The 18105-nt window shown below is 44.4% G+C and overlaps 1 protein-coding gene across 2 annotated transcripts in view; it reads right to left on the bottom strand.

Annotated features, from left to right (window-relative positions):
- Positions 1–18105, bottom strand: part of LIN9 (lin-9 DREAM MuvB core complex component) — a 120105-nt gene that overhangs the window by 15937 nt on the left and 86063 nt on the right. For both annotated transcript variants that reach the window (XM_082251640.1, XM_082251641.1), the window contains exons 12-14: positions 9259–9384; positions 7291–7470; positions 7115–7212 (exon numbers count right to left, since the gene is read on the bottom strand). In XM_082251640.1, the coding sequence (XP_082107766.1) occupies positions 7115–7212; positions 7291–7470; positions 9259–9384 (404 nt within the window). The remainder of the gene's footprint in view (positions 1–7114; positions 7213–7290; positions 7471–9258; positions 9385–18105) is intronic.

Raw genomic sequence — 18105 nt, 5'->3', positions numbered from 1 at the left:
TCCCCCTACTCCTCATCTAGCCTTTTAGGGGTACAAACAATAGTAATTGGGGCCTAGTGTGGTTGTGTACGTGTGATATACATACACTTTTTTTGGATCATATTTTCTATTCCGCTATTTAATCAAAAACCTTTGGGGATCAGTTAAATTGGGGGATAGTCTGTGTTGGTACGTGTGAGAGAGATCCACCTTTCCAAGTTGTTGGGGTTCATCTCATACTTCTGAAGGTTTGAGGGTGCTGCCTGTTCCATACTCCCCCTACTCCTCATCTAGCCTTTTAGGGGTACAAACAATAGTAATTGGGGCCCAGTGTGGTTGTGTACGTGTGATATACATACACTTTTTTGGGATCATATTTTCTATTCCGCTATTTAATCAAAAACCTTTGGGGATCAGTTAAATTGGGGGATAGTCTGTGTCGGTACGTGTGAGAGAGATCCACCTTTCCAAGTTGTTGGGGTTCATCTCATACTTCTGAAGGTTTGAGGGTGCTGCCTGTTCCATACCCCCCCTACTCCTCATCTAGCCTTTTAGGGGTACAAACAATAGTAATTGGGGCCTAGTGTGGTTGTGTACGTGCGAGATACATACACTTTTTTTGATCATATTTCCTATTCCGCTATTCAATAAAAACCTTTGAGGATCAATTGAATTGCGGGATAGTCTGTGTCGGTACGTGTGAGAGAGATCCACCTTTCCAAGTTGTTGGGGTTCATCTCATACTTCTGAAGGTTTGAGGGTGCTGCCTGTTCCATACTCCCCCTACTCCTCATCTAGCCTTTTAGGGGTACAAACAATAGTAATTGGGGCCCAGTGTGGTTGTGTACGTGTGATATACATACACTTTTTTTGGATCATATTTTCTATTCCGCTATTTAATTTAACTGGGCCTCCATGCGAGACCTGTGTGCCTTGTTGCGCTGTTTTGAGTACTCCACCAACATGGCCAGTGGCAATGACGCCGTTCTCAGCTTAACTATCCCACTTCTATGCCTCCTTGAAAAAACAATTCGGGCGATGATGGAAGAGGATGTGGCACAGGATGAGGAGGAGGAGGAGGATGAAGAGGTAACATTTCCAAGGCTTTCAGGGCAGTCATTCGCAAGGGGCTCCGAGGGTGGGTTCCTGCACACGCAAACGCCAGGGACGCAATTGTCCAGCAGGGGCACAGTTCTGGAGGATGAGGAGGATGAGGAGGAGGAGGAGCTGGAGGAGGAGATGGAACCATGTTCACAGCAGGGTGGCACCCAGGCCAGCTCATGGCCATCACTGGTGCGTGGCTGGGGGGATACAGAGGACACGGACGATACACCTCCCACAGAGGACAGCCTTTCGTTGCCTCTGGGCAGCCTGGCACACATGAGCGATTACATGCTGCAGTGTCTCCACAACGACCGCCGAGTTGCCCACATTCTAACTTGTGCTGATTACTGGGTGGCCACGCTGCTGGATCCCCGTTACAAGGACAACGTACCGTCCTTAATTCACTCACTGGAGCGCGATCGCAAGATGCGCGAGTACAAGCGCACGCTGGTAGACGCCATGCTGCTGGCATTCCCATCTGACAGCGGGGCCACAGTGGAAGCACAAGGCAGAGGAGGAGGAGGAGGAGGAGGAGGTCGCCAACGCAACCAGGGCACCGCCAGCACCTCAGAAGGCAGGGTTAGCATGGCCGAAATGTGGAAAAGCTTTGTCAGCACGCCACAACAAACAGCAGCACCAGCAGCTCAGATGGAACGTCTTAGCAGGAGGCAGCATTTTACCAACATGGTGGAGCAGTATGTGTGCACACGCCTACATGTAGTGAATGACGGGTCTGCCCCCTTCAACTTCTGGGTCTCCAAATTGGGCACATGGCTTGAGCTTGCCCTTTACGCCTTGGAGGTGCTGGCGTGCCCTGCAGCCAGTGTATTATCTGAACGGGTATTTAGCACGGCTGGGGGCGTTATAACAGACAAGCGCAGCCGCCTGTCCAGAGACAATGTGGACAAGCTCACGTTCATTAAAATGAACCAGGCATGGATCCCACGGGACTTTTCCGTACCTTATGCAGAATAGCAATGGATACCGACCTTACCCACCCATTGTTCCATTTTTGCTCTTTCTCACTCTTTTGGGGTGTACCCTCATTTAAAATTTTTGAAAAGAAGCAGTGTTGGCTACCTCGTCCTCCTCCTCAGGGCCAGATTAATGTAGGGGCTATTGGAGCTGCAGCTCCAGGCCCCTACCTTTTATATAGGCCCCGGGTTGGCCATATTCACTGTTACCGCTCTTCTGTCACTTGTAAACACAGAAGTCTGGCTTCTATGCTCGCTTCCCCAGGCAGCACCCTCAGAACCTCCCCACACAGCGTGAAGGCCGGACAAGGAGGGACAGTTGGCGATGCATGGATGTGTTTATGGGCTTCAGAGACAGCATCCCATGTTGAATTAGGCATGCATGGCTGCACCCTTCCTCCTCTGGGTGCATGGCAAGGCACGGCCCTTAAGGCCCTTCAAAATCCTCAGCACCAAGCCCATGATGCTGTTAATCCGGCCCTGGTCCTCCTCCACCGCCGCTTCCACCTACACCGCCCATAGGTGTGCGCAGCCTATTGCATTAAGGTGTGCACCCCAAAGTTGAAATACACATGCATGTGTTTGCCAGCAGGGAGAGTAATGTATCGGGGCCATGTACCTGTAGGCAAGGAGAAATAGAGCAGAGCAGGTCCCAGGGAGATCTTTCCCATCTCCTCACTGGCAATGCTATGTGCCCTAGGTGATTAGGGTGTGCCCAGGCACACCCAGCACACCCTGTGCGCACGCCTATGTCACCGCTAGGCTTGTGACGGTATCAGATTTTCATGCTGCGATTAATTGATTAAGGTTTTGCCACGGTATACGGTATTATCACGGTATTCTATTATTAAATTTAAATTATTAAATTTCCACCTCACTTCAATTTCATTGCTGAATTTAGGGGCTTTGGTTCACTTATGCACATTATTATATAGTCAGTCAGTACAGACTCTGTGAACCAGGCCTAAAATAGGTCATCAAGCAGTGTCTGGCCTAACTGGTGATAACTGGTTCTGGCGCTCGGCTCCGATCCGATGGCCTGGTCATTAAGAGGGCAAATCCTTGTGGTCAAGAAGTGGTTAAACCTGAAGGAGGTGTTGTTTATAAATTACTTTACTATTGCTTTAGGCCTGGTTCACATGTATGCGGGTTGGTGGTTCACATTTGCACAGGCATAGCAGCCCATTGATTTGAATGGGCTGCTATGCCCTCATTTTCCGCAGAAAAAAGGTGCATGCAGCATTTTTTTAAAATTCAGTGGCCTTGAAATCCATCCTGCTTTTGCACCATGCGACTAACCTGCAGTTCCTGCTCTGGCAAGCTTTCTGCATTTTTTGTATACGTGGGCACGGCATTTAAAAATAAACAGTTTGCGTGTGCAGCAACGGCAGGTAAGTCGCATGGTGCAAAAGAAGGATGGATTTCATGGCCACTGCATTTTTTTAAATTCTGCATGCACCTTTTTTCAGCTGAAAACGCAGGCATAGCAGCTCAAGCCCATTCACATCAATGGGCTGCTATGCCTGTGCAAATGTGGGCCCCCAACCCGCATACATGTGAACCAGGCCTAAAGCAATAGTAAAGTCATTAATTGGTTAAACCTGCAGGAGGACCGGTGTTTTTATCTATTAATGACTTTACTATTGCTTTAGGCCTGGTTCACATGTATGCGGGTTGGGGGCCCACATTTGCACAGGCATAGCAGCCCATTGATGTGAATGGGCTTGAGCTGCTATGCCTGCGTTTTCAGCTGAAAAAAGGTGCATGCAGAATTTAAAAAAATGCAGTGGCCATGAAATCCATCCTTCTTTTGCACCATGCGACTTACCTGCCGTTGCTGCACACGCAAACTGTTTATTTTTAAATGCCGTGCCCACGTATACAAAAAATGCAGAAAGCTTGCCAGAGCAGGAACTGCAGGTTAGTCGCATGGTGCAAAAGCAGGATGGATTTCAAGGCCACTGAATTTAAAAAAAATGCTGCATGCACCTTTTTTCTGCGGAAAATGAGGGCATAGCAGCCCGTTCAAATCAATGGGCTGCTATGCCTGTGCAAATGTGGGCCGCCAACCCGCATACATGTGAACCGCCAACCCGCATACATGTGAACCACCAACCCGCATACATGTGAACCAGGCCTAAAGCAATAGTAAAGTCATTAATAGATAAAAACACCGGTCCTCCTGCAGGTTTAACCACTTCTGGATCGCAAGGATTTGCCCCTTTAAAGACCAGGCCATCGGATCAGAGCGCCAGGACCAGTCATCACCAGGTAGGCCAGACACTGCTTGATGGCTATATAATAATGTAATGTGGGCTGCTAGGCGTGTGTGTGTGTATATATATATTTATTAGAGCTGCACGATTCTGGCCAAAATGAGAATCACGATTTTTTAGCTTGGAATAAAGATCACGATTCTCTCACGATTCTCTGTGTAACAAAAAAAAAAAAAATTGGGATAACTTTACTGTTACGTTTTTTTTTTTTTTTTTTATTCATTAACGTCTAATCATTGCGTTTGAAAGACTGCTGCGCAAATACAGTGTGACATAAAATATTACAACAATCGCCATTTTATTCTGTAGGGTCTCTGCTAAAAAAATATATCAAATGTTTGGGGGTTCTAAGTACTTTTCTAGCAAAAAAAAAACTGATTTTAACTTGCAAGCAGCAAGTGTCAGAAAAAGATCCAGTCTTTAAGAGGTTAAACTTCCTTTCTCCCTGGCAGAGGGAAGGAAAAGATACAAATGTAATCATTTTTGTTTATAGTTAGGAGACTTAATGCTGAAAGGTGTTAGCTGAGTGAGTGAATGAGTCATCCAGCTCACTGAAATGTATCAATTCACAAGTCAGGCAGACTTGACAGAGAAACTCGGTATTTTAAAAATGCCACAATAACAATACAGTGGCTATGCAATACCGCGATATATCGAATTACCGAAAACCGGCATATGTCTAGTCACCGCCACATCCACCACCACCTCAACCTCCCTCCTACTCCATATGGGCCTCGTCCTTCAGAGATGAAGAAGAACATTGTTTTATTTTTCTGTTTTTTTTTGTTGTTTTAAGTTATTTCCCTATCCACATTTGTTTGCAGAGCACTTGCCATGCTCTTAATTACGTTTTGCTGCCATTTGCAGCACTCTAGCCCTTTCCTTTGGTGTTTTAGAGCCATTTTAGTGCCTTAAAGTTCGGGTCCCCATTGACTTCAATGGGGTTCGGTGTCCGGGAAAAGTTCGGTAAAAGTCCGGGACACGGACCCGGACTTTTTTTTAAAGTTCGGCCGAACCCATCGAACACGGACATCTAGGTGTTCGCTCAACCCTATCCTTAACCCATCAGCAGGACCAGTATCTGCACATTTGTGTAAGGGAGAACAGGATGAGCATTGCCAAAGCCCTACAAAATGACCTCCAGCAGGCCACTGGTGTGACTGTCTCTAACCAAACACAATCAGGAAAAAAAAAACCAAAAAAAAACTTAATGAGGGTGGCCTGAGGGCCCTACGTCCTTTAGTGGGCCCTGTGCTCTTTGCCCGACACAGTGGAGCGCAATTGGCATTTATTCTTGAACATCAGAATTGGCAAGTCTGCCACTGGCACCCTGTGCTTGAGGACATGTGACAGATGTGAGAGGGTCTGGAGAAGCCATGGAGAACATTCTGCTGTCTAACATCGTTCAGCGTGACTAGTTTGGTGGTGGCTCAGTGATGGTCTGGGGAGGCATATCCATGGAGGGACGCACAAACCTCTACAGGCTAGACAATGGAACCCTGAATGCAACCCTGAATGGTATCAGGATGAAATCCTTGGACCCATTGTCAAACCCTACACTGATGCAGTGGGTCCTGGGTTCCTCCTGGTGCATGACAATGCCCAACCTCATGTGGCGAGAGTATGTAGCCAGTTCCTGGAGGTTGAAGAAATCCAATAGAACACCTCTGGGACATTATGTTTTGGTCCATTCGATGCCATCAGGTTGCACCTCAGTCTGTTCAGGAGCTCAGTAATGTCCTGGTCCAGATCTGGGAAGAAATACCCCAGGACACCATCAGTCGTCTCATTAGGAGCATGACTTGACGTTGTCTGGCATGCTTACAAGCACATAGGGGGCTAAACAAACTACTGAGTACCATTTTGAGTTGCTGCAATGAAATTTCCGCAAAAAGGACAAGCCTTTTGCATCATTTTTTCACTTTGATTTTCGGGGGGGTCTGAATTCAGCCCTTTGTAGGGTGATAATTTTCATTTCCATCAAACAATGTGGCATCCTTTCATTCCTAACACATTACACAGTCAATATCAGTATCTATATCCAGCATGATATTTTACCCCCATCGAGATCGGATGTGTTTTTAAAGTGTTCCTTTAATTTTTTTTGAGCAGTGTATATTAATATCTATTCTATATATTACCTTTTTGATGATATTCAAATTTTTTGAGATGCGCCTGTATATACCGAAGTGTTAAGGCAGATGCTAAAACTGCTTATATTTTCCATTTTTTGTAAATTACAGTGTTGGTCTAAATTTACTTTAAAATCAAGGAAGATTACTTTTTTTTTTTTTTTTTTACAGAATAATGTCTCGTACATATAACCAAGTGATTTTATTACTGAAAAACAAAATCCAGTGTTAAACACACACCTTAAGCCCCCGATCACATCAATGCGATTTGACAGTTCCAAATCAAGACAAGTTGCACCCCACTGTCAGCAATTGAACCATTCAAATTGCTGCCAATCATGTCGCAGTGACTTAAAAAAAGGTTCCTGCAATAATTTTAGCCAATCTTATTGCAAGTTGCATAGATCTCTGTTGTATGAAGTTACAAGCCGCAATGAAATTGGCAGTGCAAATTGTACTGATGTGCGGCTTTAAAAAAGGGCTGAAGAATAGCGATTTCACAGCTGCCCCGGTGTGAACAGGGCCTTTCTGCATAATAGTAATAAATGTAAAAGGGAAGCACTAGTCTAAAATACATGTAATACAAGCTGACACAATGGAAATGATAAACATGAGAGCAGAACAAGACATCAAAGCATGACACACATACCTGATATTTGAAGGGTTTATAGAACTTTTAATATCGTTAATAGAATCTGTTAAAGATTTGAATTCAAAAGAATTCAGGTCCCCTCCTTCTGCCAGGCACTGTAAAAGAAACAGTACAGTCTCACAAACTATTTTCTATAAAAGCCTGGAAGTAATGCAGTGATGTTGAGGTCTTACTTTGATCTGAAGGAGGATAGCGGTTAGTCGGGATATGAGGTCTGTCAGGCCATCGTTCTGTACACATGACTGACCATTGGAGGTGTTGGCTTGGCGGACCATCTCCTGGGCTTCTTCCTCACAACGCCGCCTCATGTCTGTTGGCTGGTTTGCAGGCTGAAGGCCCTGATCTGGAGCAAGCTGTGGAAGTTGAGAAGTTTTGTCTACTATGATCGTGTGTATAAATAATGCCCCCACTTTCATATCTTCCCCTCAGATGGCAACACCGATAGGTTACAAGTACTGACAAGTTGTGCAAGTTCTCTATTGCATAAGCTGGTGACAGATAATTACAATGATTCATTGTTCCCCTACTCGAACCATGCACTTGACTCTTTTCAATGGGATTTAACTGCTTCACAACTACATGTACAGTATATATACGGCCTTATGAAGCGGTTATACCAGTATGATGGCTGCAGCTATGATCCTAGTATTATTTTCCCATCTGCCCCCCACCTGTCCACTGCATTTCCAGTTCCAGTGGGGAGCCTAGCATCTATGCGACCTGCCGCATTGTAAGCACTATGAAGAATGGGAGGAACTTCCATTGTCCGATCTCTTCTGTGATGTAGGAAACCAGGATCGATGAGACTTGTGTCAGTTCTGGTCAGTTTTGGTTTATTTACTGCCGGAGGGAAGAGAAGAGATCAGGGTCTAATAGACCCCAGATCTCTCCAAAAAGAAGATCGGTCACTGCCCACACTATCACAAGGGATGTTGTTCATCAGTTGTGATAGAGCAGCACGATTCTGGATAAAATGAAAACCATGATTTTTTTTTGCTGAGAATAAAGATCACGATTCTTGGCGTAACATTATCTTTCACATTATACAAAAAACTGGGCTAACTTTACGGTTTAGTTTTTCTTTTTTTAATTCATTAAAGTGTTTGAAAGACCGCTGCACAAATACAGTGCGACATTAAATAATGCAACTATCGCCATTTTATTCTCTAGGGCCTCTGTTAGAAAATATAATGCTTGGGGGTTCCAAGTTATTTTCTAGCAAAAAATACTGACTTTGACTTGTAGCAACAAGTGTCAGAAAAAGTCTTAGTCTTTATGAGGTTAAACTGACCTCATTTACAGACGGAAGTTCATTCCTCTGATCTAAAAGAACGAAATGATACATTGTAAAACATGTTTTTCTCGTCATCAGCCTTAATGTTGATAAATGAATCAAGGAAATGCAGTTTTAGGATCATGGGGGGTGAATTGAAATCGCGATTTTTTTAACGATTAATCATGCAGCTCTACCTTGTGATAGCAATAAAGTGTAATTAAAAAAAACAAAATCAAAAAAAGTTATTGCATGTAAGGTATCCCCACAAACATCAGATTGAGAGCAATACATCTAGCATCAGACCTCCTGTAATTCTAAACTGGTGACTTGTGAAGGTTTTTAAAGCATCAGCTATGGATAATTGAATGTACTGTAGTAACAAATCCAAAGGGTGTGCGTAATATTAAAGCGTGATATGTTGGGTATCTATTTACTTTTATGCCTAACACCTTTTATATTTAACCAAAATACTGGATATTACATTATCTACACATCTTGCACTAAAATGTATTAAAGTGTATTATTCCTGAAAAATTGCATTTAATATACGGATGCACATATATCGTGTGACAAAAACAATGCAACAGCCACCACTTTACTCCCCAGGGCCTTTGCTTTCAAAAATATATATTGTGCTTCATTTATCATGTTTGGTGGTTCCAAGTAATTTCCTAGCAAAAGCAAACCAATAAAAAAAAAAAAAAAAAAAATGATTTTACCTGTACGATGTGAGAAATTTCAGAATTGGCTTGGAGGGCAAGTGGTAAACAATTGAAATTCTAGTTCTGATTGGTTACGTGTTCAGTTAGTCCCACTGCTATCAAAATGTATTTTTCAATACCTTCTGGTAAAAAGGTTTCCTTACCTCATAGCAGTACTGTTGAACCTTATGAAGAACCTTATTAAGATCCTTATTGAGTTGTTCCAGTTCCAGAACAAGGGTTGCATATCTCCTCTGAAACTCGATGCCAATAGGAGCAGAATAGGATTTCTGCCGAGAGAAAAAAAACAGAAAAATGTATTTCATTGTCCCAATATTTCATATAATATTAAATGCATCTATTTACACACTTCATGTAATTTTGGGTCAGTATTTTTGTGAAAACGAGATACATGGGGCAAAACTTAATGATTCCAGCAAATTATTGCAGATTGCCTGGTGCTGTTTAGTGGATTTTGAATTAGGCCATTTAAGTGCACTTGCTGAAATCCTTCAATATCAGTGTCAACTAGAGGGTTCTATGGTCAGCCACAGCCTGGTAAGAAACACTGCAGACCCCCCCCCCCCCTCCCAATCCATACAGTGGATTCTGTGGTTTATTATTTTTTTAACATTTTCAACTGTTTATGGGCCAGTTATATCATCTGACAAAAAGGGCTTCCACCCACATATTGTTTGGGTTCCTGGAGATAGGCACACCCTTTACCAGAAGTGTTTGGTCAAGTAGACCGTACACCATAGAATCCACAGCAGAAACAGTTTTCTTCTGTACAAATCCTCACTAAATGGATGTAAGGCTAATAAGCAATTGAAGGAGGGGGGAGGAGCAAACAACTTCCCAAGTATTCTATGAATATGTACGGACGAGACACAGGCAGGAAATGAGATGCGCGGCTTCTGGCAAACCATCACAACTGAAAATGAATACTACTGCCATCTGTTCCAAGGAAGAAGGGAGAAATCAACCACAGCAGTGATTAGATCACTTTTAGACCCTTTTACACCAGTGCCCTTTTGCTGCTCTTTTCCAGGGCAACAAAAGTGCATAAAAAAAACTTTCCCTATTAAATCTTCTGCAACTGTGCACACTGCAGGTGCGCTCGGCTTTGAAAAATCATGAATGCTGTATCTTTAGTGCGTTTTTTTTTTTTTAAAAGCGCACCCAAAAAGGCACCATCCATTGTAAGTCCATGGGAACATATCAAAAGGGCATCAGTATGAAAGGGCCCTTAAGGCAGAACTTCCCCCAAAATGGGGAGAGTTCCACTTGTTTGCCTCCTCCACTGTCACATTTGAGGGGTACATTTGGCAGGTACTTGGTGTTGACAGGTACTCACGCCCACTTTCGTTCAGATCGTTGTGGCGATCTTAGCAGAAGTTAGCCCTTCCCTTTCTTACCCCCAACAGACTTCTGGGACACATCACAGGTCTCAGAAGACATGCAGGGCCATCAGGGCCATAGATACATTTGTCCTGGGTGGGGGGGTTCAGCAGTAGGTAACTAAGTAAAAGTCTTTTTAAATAAAACAAATTGCTCCAAAAAAAGCTGGAAAAAACTATGTGTTGCCCATAGTAAGCAATCACATTCCTAATTCTATTTCCTCAGATCCTCTTGAAAATTGAGCCTGATTTCAGTTTTGCCTTCTTCCAGTTCCTATGAACATTGCCCAGTTTGGTTGGCTATTGTCCAGCCTAAAGCTGGGTACTGGCTGAAGGAAAAAAAAACTGACAGATCACTGTACTAAAACTCGCTGTGTTAGTACAGCGGTCTCCCCAACTGTGCTATTGTGTTCCCCCCTCACCAGAACACAGTGGACAGCGCTCTCAGCCATTGGACTGCCCACAGAGTGGTGCACTGTAATAGCCAATCTTACTGGGCAGGTGCAAAGGGCACCATCTTGTGGAAGGAAGCACTGATTTTTTTGTTAACCTGGCATACCAGACAAGAGAAGCGGCACTGTGCATTGCTCATACATACAAAACATACCTCAAAAAACTCCGAGCTTACGAGAATGAGGGACATGACAGGGAGGAAGTTAATTGCGGCACGCTACAGCAAATAAGTGGGTGTGGCAAAAAATGAGTGGGAGGGTCTAAGACAGGGCTCGACAAACCCCGGGCGCCAGGTCGCATTGGCGACTAGAATTAGCGACCTAGCGCCTGGGGTGCACTGCAGGTGGGGTTCTGTCCCTTTTGCGGCCCCCCACCCAGTCCCCAAGTGCATAGACATCCAATAATTGAGGCCACGGCTTTTCGGCCTACTTCAGTGAGAGAACGGGGAACTGGCCCCCTCTTGTGGTGGCCGGGAGTATGACAAGCAGTCAAGGCTGTTTTCTCCTGCCTGTCCATCTCCTTCCCAAAAGGAGATGAGAGGGAAGTTTTTGCAGGCTTCATCTCCCAGTCCACTTACCTTTGCTTAAAAGGTAAGTGGACAGGGAGTGTGGTTATTTATTTTTTAAATTATTTAAAAAAATATATATATAAATTATAATATATATATATATATATATATATATATATATATATATAATTTTTTTTTCCCTCAACGCCATGCCACAGCCACACAGCCGAAGGCCCCTTTCACAGGGGCTGTCTGATCAGGTCCGCCTGTCAGTTTTTCAGGCAGACCTGATCGGACCCTTCAGTCTACCCTATGTAGCAGTAATCTGCAGCCATCTGATCCTGTCCGCCAAAAACAGACAGATGGTGGTTCTATTTTCTATCCATCCATCCCATGGATTGGATCAGATGGCATCTGATGGAAACAGACAGTCTGTTTCCATCCGATTGTGCTATAGAGGAGAGCGGGGTTCTAGTCTTTATGTGTAAATTTAGTATGTTATTTTTTTTTGGAAATAAAGCTTGGCTGTTTGTTTAAAAAAAAAAAAAACTGGCTCCTAACTTTATTAGCTGGCCCCTAGATTTCAGGCAAATTTGTCAAGCCTGGTCTAAGAGACATGATTAAACAAAACCTGGGCTTCCTTGTACCTATAAAATACATTGAGGCCGGGGCCTACATAATTGCTGTTGTGTTAGCCTGTTAGGCCCTGACTTTTCACATGTAGCAATTTGGGATCTTTACTGGGCAGATAGATGCAAAGGGCACCATCTTGTGAAAGGAAGCAGCAAAGCACACACAGATTTTTTTTTGTTAAATGGGCATACAGGACAAGAGAAGTGGTACTTTGCAGACACCGCAGAGTCCATACATACAGAAAAAGAGAAGATACTTATAATGCGGTGCACCCTGGAAACACAACAGTATCACAACAGCAATGGAAGACTTAGCCCAGCCTTAGTCGAGGTCATTAAGGCCCTGTTCACATGTAGTGATTTGGGATCACGGGCTAGCAGTATCCCCGTGATTCTGCCTGCAATTCCAAATCACACTGCAATGCTGGCAAAACGCAGCACGTGTGTTTGTGTTCCTTTCATTTTTAGTGGCACCAAAACATAGTGTGGTTTTGGATCCTTGTGTGTTAAATCGCTCAACAATTACAGCAAAACCACACCACATTTTGGTGTCACTAAAAATGAATAGAACACAAAACACACGTTCTGCGTTTTGCCAGCATTGCCGTGAGATTTGGATTGGAATCTGGGTGTGGCGGAATCACAAGGATTTTCTGCCCACAATCCCAAATTGCTACAAGTGAACAGTCAGGGCCTAACAGGCTAACACAACAGCAATTCTAGAAGACTCAGCACCTCAATCAACAAACTTTGCCAGCAGTTCCCACAATCTCAGATACCTAGTCATAGTATGAATCAATGACAGGAAGAAATTTTGCACTGCAGTTTTAGCTTGAGGAGCACACACATACATAATTTTTTTAATATATATATATATATATATATATATATATATATATATATATATATATATATATATATATATATATATATATAATCCAAAATTTTAAACTGAACTTGAAAAATATATAAGCAGCAACTCCTCTGCTGTGAGATAATTAACATAGAATACATTCAAATATGTAACAAAAGTGCAAAAGTAAAGTGCTAATAAAAATAATGTGATGATAATCATCATCATGTATGCAATGCATACTAGCACATTATGCCATTAACTTTCAGAGAGAAGATTTTTTTTGTGGTTTACTACCACTTTAAGCTAAGACCAGTAGGCCTAGCATCATATGTAAAGGGTCAACAACTTCCTCAGCAAGGCTACAATGTTGCAGGCTAGCAGCATACATTTAAAAAGGGATTAATAACCTTCAAAGCAGCATTCAAATGTAGTAGCACAGCACTCCACTCCATACAGCTAAGGGTAAATCTCAGAATGATCCCACTGTTATGTGAAGCAGCTCCTTCCCCAAGCGACAGCCAAAGGCAGGAAGTGGCAGCTTGAAGAGAGGAGGAGCCGATCATATGTGTCAGTGGGTGGGATAGGTGCTGTGCGCTCCCTCCCGCTCTGCTCTCAGTGCTGCTGTCCTCCTGAAAGCTTCTGTAACTGGCTGGACAAGTCAAGACATGTCTCTGGAGTCTCAGTCTGGACAAGAGATCAGATATGGAGGCAGAGCAGACAGAGGAGAGCACTTTAAGCCAGAGCCTCCCTGATCCCAAGCCAAGCCTACAGCCCGGGCGGCGCCCTAGGTGGACAGGTGGAGAAACAGCAGGCAGCAGCATTAAAATAATGCATTAGTGCCTAGTGCAGTGCAAAAATAAATAAATTCTATTTTCAATGTATATTGTACACTGATGCTTTGTTTGGGGGGGTTCAAACATCCTACCCCCCCCCCCCCCATCTGCGTCCCTGGGGACCATTCACAATGCGTAGCAGGGAACCAACTTCACTGCCGGTTTCCCTTACCCAGTGTGCTGATGTCTGGACCTGAAGCAGATTGAAGAATTGGCTCGGGTGAGGACATCGCTGGATCCCTGGACAGGTGAGTGTGCTTATATTAAAAATCAGCAGTATTTGTAGCTGCTGACTTTAATTTTTTGGGGGAAGTCAGTCATGGTTCGACAAAGTAAAGACACAGCAAGGATAGAGTGAAGGGCAGGACTTGCAAAACGCACATGCAAAGATAGGTAATTTAAACTTCAAAGGCTACAAAGACTAAGAAACTGATTCTGTAGCTTCCTAGTTGTGTGCACTGCATCAATGAGAGCTGACATTTTAGGAATAACCGTAGACTGGTAATTGGAGGTAAAGCTCATCAGTCAAGGACAAGAGCAACTCAGAACCAGTCCCTGCAGCCGATGGCTCATAATAATGCTGTGGGCAAATCAGATAAAATTTAAAGGAGAAGAGGCAGGAGAAGAAGAGGCAGGAGTATTTTTGTGGCCTCAGTCATCAGAGGGCGTGGGAGCGATTTTGTAGCCTCACCGACAAGAGTTAGCAAATAACTGGGAGATTTGGGCCACAGGTCTTGCATGACCATGGTAAAGACCTCAGCAGATAAGAGTAGAGGACCAAACACCACCTGCCATGATCAAAGAGAAAGAACAGACTCCAAGAGCAGAAGGCAACATGACTCTAGTCTGACACCAAGCTGCAGACATTGATGCCATTAGTAGGTGCACTGAAAACAGCCCTGGAGCCAACAACAAAAGTTAGCTGGGGGCACCTAGTACAGTGGAGTTATATCCCACCTTTCATCCCAGTGTCTAGAATGAGACATAGTGCAACTGCATGGTGGTGAGGCAATATATAGACTTAAGGTATAGGCAAGGCCTCATGTACCCACAAATCCCAGATAGATGATAGCAGGTGAGGGTTCAATAGCAAGCAGGAGAAGCAGTGAATAGTTCCTTCTCCAATGCTGGCTGGTGGGTAACAAATTGTAGTGTGCACTGGTCCACCCAGTCAACATGAGTGCCAAGCCCCCTTTAACCCCTTCAGCAGCAGAAACAGGGAATAAAGGTTCCAAACAGCCTATGCAATGTGGGCCAGTCGTGCCAAACACTTGGTGTTTGGTACGACTGGCCCACATACAGAGTTATTTAGAGACAGAACAAGCAGAGACGCAATGCCTGCAGCTCTGGTAAGGATCTGGAAAGCACTCTGCTGTTAGGCATAACAAGAAAGCAGTCTGAAAAGCAGTGTTAATTTTGACCAAAATGCCATTTTAGCTTTAGTCAACTAAAATCTCCAGAACATTTTAGTCGACGAAAATCGAATTGGTTTAGTTAAATTTGAATGCATTATTTAAAGGTTAACTCCACTTTCGTTGTGAAAAAAAAAGCAAATAAAAAAAAAAACAATTTATCATATACAATTATGACACAAATCATTGAATGTTATTAAAAATTATTAAAATTACCTTTCCTTTTCAATCTGCAGCCACTGTAATTTTCTGAAAATGCAATACAATATGGCTACCTGGAGGTGTTCCGTATACAGAATGTGTACTGACTAGGGCTGCAACTAACGATTAATTTGTCTGTCGACTAATCTATCGATTATTTTTACGATTAGTCGACTAATCTAACGATTATTAAAATTTTTTGTTTTTTTGCTTAATTGAGTGTTTTTTTGATTAGCTAATTAATCCTGTAAATAATACAGACCCCTCAGTAAGCCCCCCTCCCACTACAGACCCCTCAGTAAGCCCCCCTCCCAGTACAGACCCCCACAGTAAGCCCTCCCACCCAGTACAGACCCCTCAGTAAGCCCTCCCATCTAGTACAGACCACTTACTAAGCCCCCCCTCCCAGTACAGACTACTCAGTAAGCCCTCCCACCTAGTACATACCACTTACTAAGCCCCCCCCCCAGTACAGACCCCTCAGTAAGCCCTCCCACCTAGTACAGACCACTTACTAAACCCCCCTCCCAGTACAGACCCCTCAGTAAGCCCTCCCACCCAGTACAGACCACTTACTAAGCCCCCCCTCCCAGTACAGACCCCTCAGTAAGCCCTCCCACCTAGTACATACCACTTACTAAGCCCCCCCCCCCCCAGTACAGACCCCTCAGTAAGCCCTCCCACCTAGTACAGACCACTTACTAAACCCCCCTCCCAGTACAGACCCCTCAGTAAGCCCTCCCACCTAGTACAGACCATTACAAGCCGGTGTAGCGCCGCAAATGTGACATGTCTAAGTAGCTGGGTGATCGGGGGAGGATGGCGAATGTGTGTTGCGGCAGAAGCTGTGGCAGTACAGGGGTGCTGGAGATGGTCAGCGCTCACCTCTCGTCTCCGACGGAGCCCGGCGGGGGAATTTCACCCGGCCGGCAATGCTTCAAGCGGCGCGGCGGCCGGCCGGGGGCGTGTGACGTCACGCGTTGACGCATTTTCCGCACGTCGACGATTTTTTGTAGTCGACGTAGTCGACTACGCCGACGAGTCGTGGCAGCCCTAGTACTGACCACACCCCAGAGAAATAATTTCCTGCTTGTGTGATTGGCTCACTGATTTTCCCAGAAGTCTACACTAAGATACAAGTCAGATTTCAGGCATCCCTGCAACCAAAAAAAAAAAAAAAATGGGTTTTTCGACTTACCGTAAAATCCATTTATCTGAGGTTCATTGACGGACATAGCTCCTAATCTTCTTGACAGTTGGGTTATACAGTTGGGTTATACTGCCCCCTACAGGAGTAGAACACTAGGCCGGAAAAACCTTGACTACGCCTATGGGGCAGTCCCAGGGGGTATACTCCTACTCTCAGCTATAGGCATGCAGTTTTGCTACAACAACAACTCCACAGAAGGGTGGGTGCTGTGTCCGACAAGGAACATCAGAGAAATTGATTTTACGGCAAGTCAACAATCTCATTTTCTCTTTCGTTCTTTGACGGACAACTCCTTATCTTCTTGACAGTTGGGACGTCCCAAAGCAGTGTCAAACATGAGGGGTGGGAACAGCAAGAAAAAATACCCAAGGCTAAACCGTAGCCAACCAGGTAACATGGAGCTCAACCTTAAACAACTGGAGCTCACCTGAAAAAAAAAAAAAAATACACCCTCAAAGAGGACCAGGTCCTCTTAACAGCAGCCAGCAAAACCTTGAGGCCAAAGGAAGCATCTGCAGATCCACCTTATAAAAAAAATCCACCTTATAAACATCCACCTTCTATCCATCCACACCTTATAAAAAAAACTTTGAAAAAGTGTGCACAGACGACCAAGGTGGCTGCCTTGCAAACCTGCAGCATTAACACCTGATGACAGAAGGCCCAGGAGGTACTAATCGCCCGAGTAGACTGCGCCTTAGCAGGGAAAGGAGGAACCTGACCCTTAATTGAATAAGCCTGAATCACCGTCTGTCTGATCCATCTGGAAATGGTCGCAACAGAAGCAGCCATCCCTTTGAGGGCAATCCTTGAGTACAAATATGGAGTCTAACTTTCGAAAAGACTCCGTAACTGCCAGGTATACCCCGATTGCCCGAACCACATCCAAGGAACGCAAAGAAATTTCCTTAGGGTGTTTAGGTTTGGGACATAGGGAAGGCAGCACAATGTCTTCATTAAAATAGAAATCAGAGACAACCTTTGGAAGGAACGACGGACTGGGATGAAGAACCACCTTATCTCTGTGAAACACCAGGTAAGGTGAACGACAAGACAACGCTGCCAGCTCAGACACCCTGTGCGCAGAAGTAATAGCCACCAAAAAGGCCACCTTCTGGGACAATGTAAGCAGGGGAACCTCCCGAAGACTTTCAAAGGGAGGCTTCTGAAGAACAGACAGCACCAAATTGAGGTCCCATGGCAGCAATGGAGACCACATTGGAGGAGCCAAGTGTCAAACTCCCTGGATAAAGGTGCACCGCAAAGAATGTGGGGCCAATGGACGTTAAAACGAAAACAACTAAGGCCGAAAACCTGGCCCTTGATGGTACTCAAGGCCAGCCGCTGCTCAACCCCCCGTTGGAGAAAAGCCAATATCCAAGAGACTCACACCATGCAATTGTACAATGTGCCAAGTACGAAGGTGGATCTTCCTAGGAGGTTGATTTTCTAGCCTTTAACAGTGTAGGAATCAACAATTCAGACAAACCTCTATCCTTCAGCAAC

The sequence above is a fragment of the Pelophylax lessonae genome (assembly GCF_965119305.1).
Source record: "Pelophylax lessonae genome assembly, chromosome: 3".
Classification (NCBI taxonomy): domain Eukaryota; kingdom Metazoa; phylum Chordata; class Amphibia; order Anura; family Ranidae; genus Pelophylax; species Pelophylax lessonae.
This window is presented reverse-complemented; position numbering and strand designations above follow the sequence as displayed.